This window comes from Phascolarctos cinereus, unplaced genomic scaffold, assembly GCF_003287225.1.
Source record: "Phascolarctos cinereus isolate Bilbo 61053 unplaced genomic scaffold, phaCin_HiC Scaffold_8;HRSCAF=390, whole genome shotgun sequence".
NCBI classification, from domain to species: Eukaryota; Metazoa; Chordata; class Mammalia; order Diprotodontia; family Phascolarctidae; genus Phascolarctos; species Phascolarctos cinereus.
In genome coordinates, this window is record NW_027556291.1 from 40,686,920 (window position 1) to 40,700,888 (window position 13,969).

The 13,969-nt window shown below is 40.8% G+C and overlaps 1 protein-coding gene across 1 annotated transcript; it reads right to left on the bottom strand.

Annotated features, from left to right (window-relative positions):
- Positions 1 to 6,671: 6,671 nt before the first annotated feature.
- On the bottom strand, positions 6,672 to 13,244 carry BRS3 (bombesin receptor subtype 3). The gene is made up of 3 exons (XM_020971778.2): positions 12,616 to 13,244; positions 9,491 to 9,842; positions 6,672 to 8,195 (listed from the first exon to the last, which is right to left on the bottom strand). The coding sequence occupies exons 1-3, from the start codon at positions 13,047 to 13,049 to the stop codon at positions 7,779 to 7,781; spliced, it is 1,203 nt and encodes a 400-aa protein (XP_020827437.2). The 5' UTR covers positions 13,050 to 13,244; the 3' UTR covers positions 6,672 to 7,778.
- Positions 13,245 to 13,969: the final 725 nt, after the last annotated feature.

Below are 13,969 nucleotides of genomic sequence, written 5' to 3' on the forward strand. Positions count from 1 at the left end.
GAATACCAATCCTGTGGGACAGGAATACATCTCTCTGTTAATTCTTCCAAACTATTTTGTCCTAAAGAACATCTCTTATGTTGACGTTATTGCAGTGTAGTCCCTAAAAGAGTGAGTTAATGACTTATTGTGAATAAATGTTCCTAAAAATAATGCAACAGTATTCTTCATCCCTCCAACTGTAGAAATCTGAATGCTAGACCATGTAGAAGAGGCCATGGATTGTAGTGGGAAAATAGGGACAATACCTGAAGTTAGGGGATCTCAATGGTAGTCCTGCCTTGGCCACTTATGTCCTGTATGACCTTGAGCAAATTACTCAATCTCTTGGGGGTTTGATTTGCTCATCTACATGTAAAGGGGGCAGAGATTTTTGCCATGGTAACAGGAATTCTGAATTGAAGTCTCTGACTCCATCCCTTTCCCTCGAGTGTTTTTTGTACTTTCTTGTAGCTAAGAGGTTCAGGGCCATTTGCGGTACAGCTTGCTGTTCCAGTGCTAAGAATTAAATGGACAAAAGGAAATGATATGAGTGTTTATCTCCAGTCTCCGGGAAGGCACTGACCTCATGGGGGGGGGTGTCACAGTCAGTCAACAAGCATTTCTAATGAATGCCATGTGCGAGGCAATATGCTTTGACAAAAAAAGTCAAAATCATGGACTCTGCTCTCAAGGAGCTCACACACAGGCTAATGGGGGAGACAACATCTATCCATATCAGATATATAGTGTGATCTCAGGGAGGGTACTGGGAACGGGGAGAAATGGGAAAGGCCTCCTGCAGAACATGGGGTTTCAGCTGAGACTCGAAGAAAGATAAGGAAGCTAGGAGGCAAGGGCAAGATGGGCATTCCAGGCCTGGAGGACAGCTGATAGGAAGGCGGAGACACAGGAGATAGAGTGTCATGTGTAAGGAACAGCAAATAGGTCAGTGTGACTGGATCATAGAGTGTGTGGAGTGGGGAATGGCGCAAGGAGCTTGGAAAGGGAGGAGGAGACCAGGTTGTGATAGGCTTTCAATGCCAGACTTCCAGTAGAGGAAAATCACTTTGGCATTTGAGTGGAGGATGGATTAGATTGGGGAGAGGCTTGAGGGAAGGAACATTAGTTAGACAGCTATTACAATAGTACAGACAAGAGGTGAGAAGTGACTGAACTAGGTCGGTGGCTGTGTAAATAAAGAGAAGGGGATACATATATATGTATGTATATATATGTGTCTGCATACATATATATATGTATATATATATACATATATATATGTATGTAGACACACACACACACACACACACACACACACACACACACACACATATATATATATATATATATATATATATATATATATATATATATATTAGAGATATTGCGAGGGTAAAATTGACAAAATATGACAATGGTTTGGATATGCGGGGAGAGTGAGAGTGAGAGGTTGAGATTACAAGCGTGGGTAACTGGGAGGATGCCAGTAAGAAGAAATCTGGGAAGGAGTGTTTGGGGGCAAGAGAATCAGTTCTGTTTCAGACATACTGCATTTGAGATGCAGACGGGACATCCAGTTTAAAGTGTCTGAAAGGCAGGACTGAAGCTCAGGAGAGGAATTAGGACTGGATAGCTATAGATCTGAGCATCTGCTACATAGAGGTGATAGTTGAACCTACAAAAATTGATCACCAAGCAAGACAGCATAGAGCAAATGAGAAGAGGGTCCAGGTCCAAGCCTTGGAGGACACCCATAATTAGTAGGCATTATCTGGATGAAAGGTCACCAAAAGAGACTGAGAAAGGGCAGTCACACAGGCAGAAGAAGTGCCAGAAGAGAGCAGCATCACAAAAACCTTGAAAAAAATGTCTAGGAGACAGTTATTGACAGTATCAGAGAGGTCAAGAAAGATGAGGATTAAGAAAAGGCCATTAGATTTGAGAATTAAAAGATCATTGGTAATTAGAAGATAAGCAGAAATTTGGGGGGAAAGCTTTGCAGCAGATTTCTTAAATAAGAAGTCTCATTTCTAAGATATATAGGGAACTGATTTAATTTACTCCTTAAGAGCCATTCCCCAATTGATAAATGGTTCAGGGATATGAGTAGGCAGTTTTCAGAGGAAGAAACCCAACTTGTCAATAGCTATATTAAAAAAACCCTCTAAATCACTAATAATTAGAGAACTGCAAATTAAAATAACTATGAGGTACAACCTAATACCCATTAAATTGATAAAGATGACAAAAAAAGGAAAATGGCAAATGCTGGAGGGGCTGTAGGAAAACATGTACCTTAATGTATTATTGGTGGAGCTATGAATTGATCTAAGTCATTCTGGAAAGTGATTTGAAACTATGCCCAAAAAGCTGTTACACCGTATATACCTTTTGCCCCAGTGATACTGCTACTTGGTCTATACCACAAAGAGATGAAAGAAAGAGGGAACAGACCCAAAGGTATAAAAGTATTTATAGAAGCTCTTTTTAGGATGGCAAAGAACTGGAAACGAAAGGGAAGCCCATCAGTTTGGGAATGGCTGAACGAGTTATGTCATGAATGTGATGGAATCCTATTGTGCTTTAAGAAATGATGAAAGGGATAGTTTCAGAGAAATCTGAGAAGACTTGAATGAACTGATGCAGAATGAAGTGAACAGTACTAGAAGAATAATTTATACAATAACTACAGCATTATGAAGACGAATTTTAAAAGACTTAGGAATTCTGATCAACACAATGACTTACCATGATTTCAGAGGGTTTCGTCACAATTCCATGATGAAACATGCTATCCACCTCCATATAGAGAGGTGATGGATTCAGAGTGTAGATTGAGGCATTTGGGGGGCGGGCTGGAGGGTTGAAGGGAATTTGTTTTACTTTGCTTTGGAGTTCTTCTTTTCCCATTAACGAATAGTGATGAGAAGTTTAGCTTGAACCTTAGAACTACAAGGTAGCAGACAGATATAATTCTAGCTCAGTACCTGCTCTGTTTGAGAAGGGCAGAGTGGCCAAATGTTTGGCCCCAACCTTCTGCTTCTCCTCCTGGCAGAGATTAAAGTCCCCCTTGGAGAAGGGTGGAGGGAGAAGAGGCTAGAGGTGTCTGTTCTGCCTCTCTTCAAGCCACACAGTGATACCCCCATGCCACATATGGAGAACAGCTTCATTATACTTGCTTATACATGTTGGTAACAGTTTCATTTTTCTTGCTTTGTCTGAGGTGGGGGAAAGGGATGAGGGAGGAGGTAAGTGGGATAGACTGCACCTAAAAATAAAATAAAATAGAATTTAAAAAATCATAAAAAAAATCATTGGTGACTTTGGAAAGAGCAGTTTCCATTTAATGATAAGGTCAAAAGCCACATTGCAGAGGGTTTAGAATGAAATGAGAGAAGAGGAAGTGGAATTACTGAGAGAAGACAGCTTTCCCAAGGAGCTTAGCCATGAAAGGAAGGAGAAATATGGGAAGATGGAGACTAATGGTGGGATTAAGTGACAGGTGAAGGTTGAAGGAGTCTGGGTGTATGTGTAGGGAGCAGGGAAGGAGCCAGGAGATGGGGGGAGATTGAAGAATAGAGAGTGGGGGTGATTGTGGGGCAATCTGCTGGAGAAGAAGGTGCGGGAATATAGATGGGATGAAATGGATGTAGAGGAGCTGTCCTTGGCAAAGAGAAGGACCATCTCTTCATGGGAGATAGGAGTGAAGGATTAAGGTGAGATTCTTAGCTGAGACTGTATAGGGAGGGCAGGGAAAAAAGGAATAGAATTCAGCCAATCTAACTCAACTTGTGAAAGGAGAGCAACCCAATGGCTCAACCGCCCCTTTTGTAGGCCATCTGGCAGGAGGCTATGGGGCTATTTAACAATGGAACAGAAAAAAGTGTGTTGATTAGACAGGTATTCTGGGCAGTCTCACTATAAAGAGGAAGAATGCTTCCCCAGAATGGCGTAGGACAGAAAGCAACAGCAAAAACCAGAACTGCTTCAGATGACAGTCATGGGGGTGGGAGTGGAGTGGAAGGGGTGGGTGATTGGGGGAGGGGGTGATGCTGCTGGAGGCAGAACTGGATATTTAGGCAGGATGAATTTCCAGCCAAAATATTAGGCAGATCCCTGTCTAGAAGTGTCCATTTTTTGGGGGGATCTGCTCCTTTCTCCCACTGTATGAGTCAGTAGAAGAGCTCCCCTTTGGTGATGGAGGGCATTGGAGGGGATGGGGCCCTTGGGAATGAGTTTACCGAATGGTTTTCCCCATCGTTTACTATTCTGTCTCAGATACTTTGCCATTTGATTTATGTTTCCTGCATGGTCTATTGGTAGAGCATGCAAATAAGAATGAAAGAAACAGATCTTTGAGTTCCAATTTTCTGAGATGTCAAAAGACTGCTTTTGAGTTTCATGATCTGGAACTTTTGCTTTTTCTAAGGTATTTCCTGTAGTGGAGTAGAGATATAAGTTTTTGTATAAAGAACATATAGAGTAATCAAAATATTTTGCCATTATGTGACCTAAAATAAAATTTAAATTTTGAAATAAAATAGAAGCAGTTAAATATTATTTTACAAAAATTCTTTTTAGAAAGTGAATGTATCGGTCATGGAAAATAATTTCAGTACTCCATTTCACTTAGTTTTCCTACTGATTTATTACATGTTTATTAATTTAACACAACACTAACACAATATAGACATTCCTTATTTTAAGTAAACCCATTTTACAATACTTTAGAAGGACAGAATTCATCAGCTGTTCTATTCTTTGAATTCTTTACAACATTCGAAAAAACTCAGGACCACGAGGGTGAGCCATTTAAAAGGAAGCAGACTACAACAGCTGAAAGCACCCCCCAACCCCCCACCTCCCCACCCCTACCCCCCCAACAATCAAAATTAATCACAAATACTATTTTTCACTTTTATGCAAATACAATTAATTATTCAATTTATGTAAATATAAGTGTATACTTTTATATTCATGCTTAAAATTTATTCACGTAAAATTGACTTTCAGGAAACAACATTTACATTACATTGAACAAAAGTCAAAACCTTGTTGGTATTTCCAGAGACAGTCCTAGGACAGTCCTTGTTTGAACAGTGTTTTTCGCATCATGGATGAAAATATTTACATTTGGTTTCCAAACCTTTCCAGTACAGTCTGAAATAACTCCTCTGGTTTAAGCACAAATATGGAGGGAAAGGGTGTTCGTCCATGTATAAGACTGTGAATGGTCTGTATGCTAAAAGCTAGCAGTCACAGGTGGAAAATCAGAGCCTTGGGTGTGGTTCCCTGCTTCTGAATGCTGGACACCTAAAAAGAGAGTCTAGCCATGGCTAACTCTCCTTTCGGATTCTTGAATGTCAAATGGAGCCAGCAAGATACTCCAGGGAACAAACGTAGCAAAAAGTCTGTGTGTTAAAAACATACAACTTACTAATGGTTTAATTTTGCTTCACTACCTCTATTCTTTTTTTTTTCTGTCTTTCACCACTCAATGAATTAATTCCAGTTTGAAAAATCGTTCTCTTGTGTTCTGCACATGCATTTCCAGCTTTGTCTCCTTTCTCCTTCCCCTCCCCCTTACAACTTTGGCCTTTGCAATTCTTGTCCATGTCTTCATGTCAATTTCCCATAGAGGATCTACACAGACTGGGCCTTTTTCCATTCAGTGGGTACCAGGGCAGGACCCTTGCCTCTTTTACCTCAGGAGATGTTGGCCTCAGGAAAATCGTTCTCTTTGCCCCACTCCTTTCTCAGTCTCTTCCCCTCTCTGTTCCATTTGTGAGCAAAGGACACCTTAATCATGGTGAGAAACACAAGGGTAGTACTTATTACTTATATATGTATATACATAGAGATAGAGAAATATATATAATCACATTTATCTCACATATTCACAAAAGTAGCGTTTATATACCACTATCACAATGTCAAGGAAAAAAGAACACCATAAATTTGCTAGTGAAGTTAGCCATAATAAAGAACCCGCAAACCTCTAATGCTCTCCCGAGTGCCCAGAAATCACCTTCAGAATCACCACAGAGGTCACTTTGCACTTTCTGTAATTCAATCTGCCCGAATAAACTTATTCACACAAAGGTGGAAGAAGCTCCCAGGAATAGTTGTATTTTAAAACAAGATATGGGAAGAGGGCAATGCTCAACTCAAAATAACATCCATTGTGGTGGGATTTCAGATATTGTGGCTGTCTCACGGTAATGATATTTTTGGACAGGGCAGGATTGGGGGAGGTTGGCCTTCCCTGTGCCCTTCATGTGACACCATGTAGGTGACCACCTATTGCATTTTCACATAAAGTCAGCCCATCATGGAAACTTTTTAACTGAATGGAAGGAAAAAGTAAGACTCCATTGTGTCTTATTACAGAAGCAGTAAGACAGATGAACCAAACCCTAGTATGTTATTCATACTTGCCAACCTCAAAACATTCCCATTTTCATTTCCATTAAACTTTTGGAGATAGTAGAAGAGAGAACAATGGAAAATAGGAACATTTCCCATCAATTATTAGGAGAACTGGTTTTTTAAAAAGAAATTGTATAAAAGATTCTTTATTATCTCTATTTTTGCTACTTTATTTTTATACAAAGAGAATAATATAATTTGCATCTGTATGGCAGAGCAGAGATGCAAATAGCATAATTTGGTGTCCATCACATGAGTACAAAGTGAGGAAAGTTAGAAATGTCATCCATAGTCCATGAAGGATTTGGGTCCTATAAGTTAAAGAGTTTGGTTTTTTCTCTCTCTCTTTTTTTTTCCCCCAAAAGCAAGATAGCTTATTTTAAGGGTACATGTGATTGTCAGGGTGGGTATCATAGACAAAGGAAATGTTTCTGTATACATGCTGTTCTTGGGATGCCCTCCTTCCTCACCACTATCTAACTTGACTTGAGGCTCAGCTCAAATGTCTGTCACCTCCTGAGTAGGACTTTTCCTCATCCAGGTGTAGGTGCCCTCCCAGACAACATTACCTCACATTTATTCTGTATATAGTTTGTATTGAATCGTCTATATGTATGTTGTCTCCTCTAGAAGAATATAAGCTCTTTGAGGACAGGGAGTAGCTGACTTTGTAATCTGCAGAGCCTAGCCCAGCCTCTGGCCCATAGTAGGTGCTTATTAAATGCTTCTTGACTGAGTAGTAGATGACCTCAAAGGGCTCTTCTATCTCTAAATCTACAATTCTTTGATTCTGGGGGAAGTGTTTAGTGTGATATAGAGACATTGGGTATCTGAAATCTGCCTTGGCATTCCAGATCTGTCAGGTACTAGCCATGTGTCTACAGACAAATAGTGTGCTTTCACTCAACCACCATTTCTTCATTTCTGTTACAGACACTACCTATCTCATGGGGCAGTTAGTAGGAAAATGCTTTCTAATGCTTGAAGCACTGTCGAAATGTGAGTTATGTGTGACCTTTTTTGAAAGGAAATATTCCTGAAAATACATCTTCCTATATATTGAGTTTTACATTTTTAGTGCCATGTTGATTTCATTCTCTTACTCCTTCCCTTTCTCTTTGTAACCATGCGTGTCTCCGCCTACTAAATGTTTTCTCTCTAAAATTTAGAAAGTTTTAGAACATCAAATTTTTACTCACAAGAATACAACACACACACACACACACACACACAAGAATATTTGACTGGACAAGAACCTTCTCTTAAGTATCTCCAATACAATTCAAAGATGAGTAATTAAGTGTTATACTCCTCCCCAGAATTCCTAGCTACCCATACACTTGGAAAAAGCTTGATGCCTGCCCTCTTTAACTGATAACAGAGGAGGCACTATCCTCTTCCTTCTTAGCACCATACCCAGTGAGCAAGGTCACACTAATCTCAGAGACCTGGGTGCTCCCAGTAGTCGAAGCAAGGCCTGTGGCCAGGTTCCTGGTGACAGTTGAACGCCTGGGACATTTGTACTTGAAGCAAAAGATTTGTGTTTTAAAATGCTGCCGGAAAGTTTTGCTCAGCCAGTAAAGAGCAAAGGGGTTTACACAGGAATTGCTAAAAGCCAGTGCCCGAGAGAAAATGGTGGCCAGAAGATGAAGGGTAGAAGAATCAATGGAAGAATGGTAAGTGAAGGACCGATAGAGGTAAAGGATATGATTAGGCAGCCAGCAGATAGCAAAAAACCCCACCAGCACCAGCACTGTCTTGGCAACTCTCTTGCGGGATTCAATCTATGAAGCAAAGGGAGAAGAAAGGTTATTTAGCAGGTTAAGACAAACAGAGCATTTGGGGTACTTAGAACCTAACCAGGTCACATGGAATACCACAATGTAGCCCATCATACCAATTAATTAAAAAGCAAAGCGTTGAGATGTCTGCTGTGTACATAGACCTCTCTCCATATGTTGACAGAAGGAATCAAAAGATCTCCTGGTTTTTAAAGAGAAATATGAGATTCTTTTTCCCCTATCAAATGAGACTGGGCCTTGGTAACATTTCTATTCATTCTGTTCTTGTCTATGAGAGGTTGCCATACCTGGTCCTATTAACGCTCAGTTACATTTCTGGGAAGCCATGTAATATTGCCCAAGGTTTGCAGACAATGAGAACTCCACAAAAGTGGAATGGGCTCTTTTGGAAGGTAGCAAGTTCCCCCATCACTGGAAGTCCTTATGCATTGGTTAGATTAGAGGATCTTGTTGGAGATCCCAGGATTTATAGCTGGAAGGGATCTTAGAGATCATCTAATCTAACCCTGTAAATGGTGATTGGTCTTTATTGTTTAAAGCTAGCCTGAATTTCAGAAAACAACCTAAAATCATTTGGATCTAAATCTAGCAAATAAGGTGGCTAATCAAACTAGGGAAGGCCAGGTTTGGTCAAAAACAAGATGGGATTTGTAACAAGATTTATTCTTTGAGGTTGTAAATGCCTCTCAAAGAAGAGTTCCCCCAATGGTCTTTGCCCTGGCAATGTGGTAGGAATCCATGTGTAGCCTCCTGGAGGTACTGCTTGAAAGAAGGTAATACTCACTAGTCAGAAGGGTACTGGCCCAGGGATCAGAAGGGCTGAGCTCTACTCTCTGCTCTGCCACTTTTGGTCATGTGTCCTTGGGCAAGTCACCTTCCCTCCTGGGGCTTCAATTGTGGTATACAACAAAGAATTGGACTACCTGGTCTTTAAAGTCCCCTTCAGCCCTAAAGACCCATTATCCTTCTAGGCCTAGCATTCTGTAATAAATAATGACACATTTCTACAGTCACCTCAGTTACTTCATCTGTAAAATGGAGATTATGCTGGGCACTTCCTATCAGACGGGCACATTGCAAAGAAAGCATTTGGCAAGCCTTTACGTACTGTATGCAATGGGGGATTCGTGTGTTAGTATTCAGTAGCTCCCCTCTCTGAACTCTGTCACTTTGGTGGCTGCCCTAGTCTCTGCTTCCAGTCTCCTAAGTGATGGGAAATTCCACTGTCTAGCTCAGCTTTGGGCTATCTGGTAATGTCAGCTCTGATTCATCCATACCTGCTTGCGGGCATGTTCTTGCTCTTCGGCGGGTATTTCGATGGTGCTTTTGTAAAGAGCTTTGGCAATCAGAACATAGTAGACAGAAATGACAGAGAGGGGAATAATGTAGAAGATCAAGAAGCATAGGAGAGAATGAGCCTCTTGCCTGTTCTTTTCAGAAACAGGATAAGGAGCACAGGCTTCAAAAGACTCATTTTTTTCAGGATTATAGAAAGGGTATAAATCTGAGAATACAGCCTCTGGGATAGCAAGAACCATGGAGAGGATCCAGATAAAGCCAACTTTTGCACACGTCTTCAAGAAGGCATCAGAGGCTGGCAGTTCCAGGGGCTTCACTATTGCCTTGTATCTGCAAGTGTAACCAGAGGCAGAGAGAGTCAGAAACAAGAGCAGAAAGGTTCTATGGCCTGGTGGGCAAGGGTATGATACCATACCGTACCATACCATACCATACCATACCATGCCATACCATACCATACTGTGTCATACCATACTATATGCCATACCATGCCATATGATATGAGCCAATATGAGGCATTGGCCTGCAACTAATGACTCAGCAAACTTTGCTTAGGTACTAAGGGATAGGAAGTTTGATGACAGATTACCTGTCCTAAAGGTACTCAAAGTCTAACAGAAGGATAGGCCACCAACCCAGGTTGCTAAAATATATCATATGTATCATATTGCTTGCTTTCTCAATGGGTTTGGAACTCAAAATTTTTTTTTAAATGAACGTAATATATAACCCATTTAAAATTCTTACCTTTTTAGTGAGGGGGAGGGAGGGAGAGAAGGAAAAAGTCTGGAACTCAAACATTTTTTAAATGAAAGTCAAAAATTATCATCACGTGTAATTTGAAAAAATGCTATTAAAAATAAAATAAAATCAGCATGAAAAGTTGAAAAAATTAATGTTAAAAACTAGGTGGCACATTGGATAGAGCACCGGCCCTGGAGTCAGGAGGACCTGAGTTCAAATCCAGCCTCCAACCAAACACTTGACACTAGCTGTGTGACCCTGGGCAAGTCATTTAACCCCAATTGCCTTGCCAAAATATATGTATATATCCTATAGCATTGCTAAGAGCATTGGATTTGAAGCCAGGGGCCTTGAGTTTTAGTACCAGCCCTAACACTAGCTAGCAGTCATTGGCAAGCCACTTCCGCTGTCTAGGCCACATTTTCTGAATCTATGAAATTGAGAATATTGGACTAGAGCAGGGGCTCTTAACCTTTCTGTGGGTGTTGGCCCCCTTTGGCAATCTGGAGCCTATGGACCTCTTCTCAGAAAAATACTTTTAAATGTATACACTAAAATGCATGGGATTGTAAAGGAAACCAATTATATTGAAATCAAGTTCTGAAACTGTTTCTTCAAAAAGAATTCATGGACCCCAGGCTAAGGCTAGTCACCTCGAGCTTGAAGTCCTAAGATCCTAGGTTCAAAGGGAATTTTCACAGGGCTTGAGAGCTGCAAGGGACCTTAAGCATCATTAGGTCAACCTCTCTTTCAATCCAAGTTTACAAACTGGGGCCTAGCATGGAGGAATGACTTGGCTAGAGTCACATAACTAGCTAGAGGCTGACTACAACCAAGATCTGCTGGCTTTAAACCCAGTGTTTTTTTCTACCACATCAGGGCAACCTCCCACTCAGATCAATACAATCTCAGAAATGAGCTGCCACCATTTATCAGCTGGCTGATCTGATTTGGATTGCTGGTTCCTAAATAGATCACATCTCAATTTTTTTTCTTGTGGCACCCCCTTTACCTATTATGTGAGGTGTTCTAGGTTTGGGATTTTAGATCCTTACATATATTTTCCCTTTTTTGAGGTCAATAGTAGGTTCTTAGGGTGTTGATTCCTGTGTGATAGTAACTCAGTGTGTAACCTTTCTCTGAAAGGCTTTCTTTTGGTGGGGTCAAAGGATGTCCTTTCTCTGGGGACAAGAGGTGAGTAGGATATCATGAAACATCCCTCCCATTCCAGACCAGTGCAGGCATAAATTTTACCTTGCCTATTAGTTTAAATTCGTCTGCCTCGCCCCATTTGTGTCACAGTTATGGTGGCAGAGGCTGAAGGGCCTTGTGTCAAGGTGTGCAGCAGGCATGCCCCTTGTTACTTTCTTCCTTTGAAAATTACCTTTTCATCTGGCAAGATGGTAAAAGAGGTAAGCCCTTGAGTAAGTGGTTCTCCAAATTAGATATGAGCCCCACTGCAGAAAGAATAAAAGAAGGAAAGATTTTCCTCCTTCCATGATTCAGGAGGGCAAATTCTTACCCACTGTAATCCTAGGGAGCTATCCCTGTAGGGACCATCGGGCATTGCTGGCTTGTGAGTTTCTCATGGGTTTTTAAATTTCAGTTAGCATTTAAGTCTTATTTTTTTTTCTGTGCTCTAAGAGTAGGACTCTTACAGAACAAATATATAAATACACATGGCTAAGACCATTCTAATACTGAACATCACAATCTGACCATGAGAGAATGTCCTTTCCATCAGTTGCTAAAGGTCAAAATGGATGAATTTATTTCTGCAAGATCTAAGATGTTATTGACCAGCTACAGAGAAAACAAATAGAAAAAGCCATGACATTACCTAGCACTCCCAGGAAGCCAAAAACCTCATTGCTTTATTGCCAGAAGTGACAGCTTGGCTGCTTGATTAATTCCAACCTAATCAGATGCAAACATCTGTATGTTAAAGCCTCCTATCAGTGGTCAATTTCACACCTGTGCTGATATCCTGGCATTGTCTCCTATGTGCCACTAGGTTGCACTAATGTATAAGGTATGGCTGTTCAGGGGCACCTTAAGCCAGATACCTTGATGCACCACAGAAAGACATAATTTTCAGTATTGCTGCAGACAATTATCCTTCTGGGAAAGTCTTTTTTCCTCTGTATATACTATCATTCTGTGAGAAATCATCTCCAAAAAGGTAATTTTCAGCCTCTCCCTAGACTGTAGAGCAGTAATTTGAAGTTTAGAGCTTTTAAAAACTTTTGTTATCCTAACATGAAGCCCTACCGCAGCCGGCTAAGTCCAGGTCAAAACCTTCCCTTCTTTCCCACAACTTTCCTCCCTTGACAGACATGACAGAGAAAGAAAAACCCACCTGTCAGCACTGAGAATGGTTAGTGTGAACACCGACACACCGACTGAAGTGAGCTGGATGAAGGAGAGAAGCTTGCAACCGAGTCTTCCGAACAGCCACGTATCCGCAACATACCGGGTCGCGTCCACTGGCACACATGTTATTAGAAGCAAAAGATCTCCAAAAGCCAAGCTGGTGATAAAAATGTTTGGAACTGTTTGCATGGACTTGATCTTGAAAAAGACTTTGATGAGAATGGCATTTCCAAGGAGACCCACCGAAATGATCACGGAATAAGTCAAAAAAATGGTACACAGGATTCGTGATCCTAGAGATGTGTCTTCAGTCTTTCCCTTATCTGTAGTATCATTAAAAATACTAGATGCTGAAGGTGCTGTATCATTTGTGATCAAATGGAAAGTCTGGTTAGGTGAATTGAGCTGTCCTTGAGACATTTCCTCCAAAAGAGGCTTTAGTCTTTTATGTGTCTTCTGCTCAGTTCAAATACGAGTTGATCAGTACATCGAATGCCTATATCAAGTAAGAAGGGGATTATAGGAACAGAACTGGATCTAGTAGACTGTATGGAAAGAGAATTCAAGATATCTGAATACAGTAACTCATTTCTTTCAGTTTTGTGTCTCCCAGCATGCTTGGCTAATGCTCACCGTTCAGGCACTGAAGAGTGTGGGAGGTGGAGGAGTTTTATTGGTGTTTCAGTGACAGAGGGATAGGGAGGGGTTGGGGGGAAACGTTCTGTAGTTCCTTATTCTTCCCTGTTGGGGAAGTCTTATGAATAACCAGACAACATTTTAAAAAACCACTTTTTTTTTTTTATTGGAGAAGCTCTATGTCCTCATCTATCCAGTTTTTAAAAACTGCATAGATACTGTGAGAAATGCTTTCTCTCTAGAAAAGGACTCATTTATTTACATGCAATTAGAGTGGTCACTGGAGTTTTCTCTTAAGGGGCAACAAAGCATGTGGGACCCTTCATGGCACCAACTTGCATTCACTTTCCCAGGTTTAATATTAAAGAGACTCTGACCCAAAAGTGCACATTACTCACAGCTGTCATTTACATAGTTCAAGGACCTATGATTTCAGCATTATTCAGAATTCCCTAGGCCAGTGCATATTACAACCTGTCTGTAACATTCAATCTAAACTGCATTGGCTCTCAGATGGTTAAGGGACTTGCCTGTGGTCACATAGCTAATAAGTGTCAGAAATGAATGTGAACCCACTTTTTCCAGATTCTAAGTTCAGCCCTCTAGCTACTACTGCATACTCACTCGAGTTGTGGATGCTTCTGTGATCAAAAGGGGCCAGAGACTCTTCTTAATTGAGAGTTTCACTATATATCATAGGATCA

Excerpts from the sequence above, each read along its gene's own strand:
- BRS3 (XM_020971778.2), bottom strand. The coding sequence starts at position 13,049 with ATGTCTCAAGGACAGCTCAATTCACCTAACCAGACTTTCCATTTGATC. Across the intron at positions 9,843-12,615 it reads ACCATTCTCAGTGCTGACAG|ATACAAGGCAATAGTGAAGC; the intron begins GTGGGTTTTTCT and ends TTACACTTGCAG. Across the intron at positions 8,196-9,490 it reads AAGAACATGCCCGCAAGCAG|ATTGAATCCCGCAAGAGAGT; the intron begins GTATGGATGAAT and ends TTTGCTTCATAG.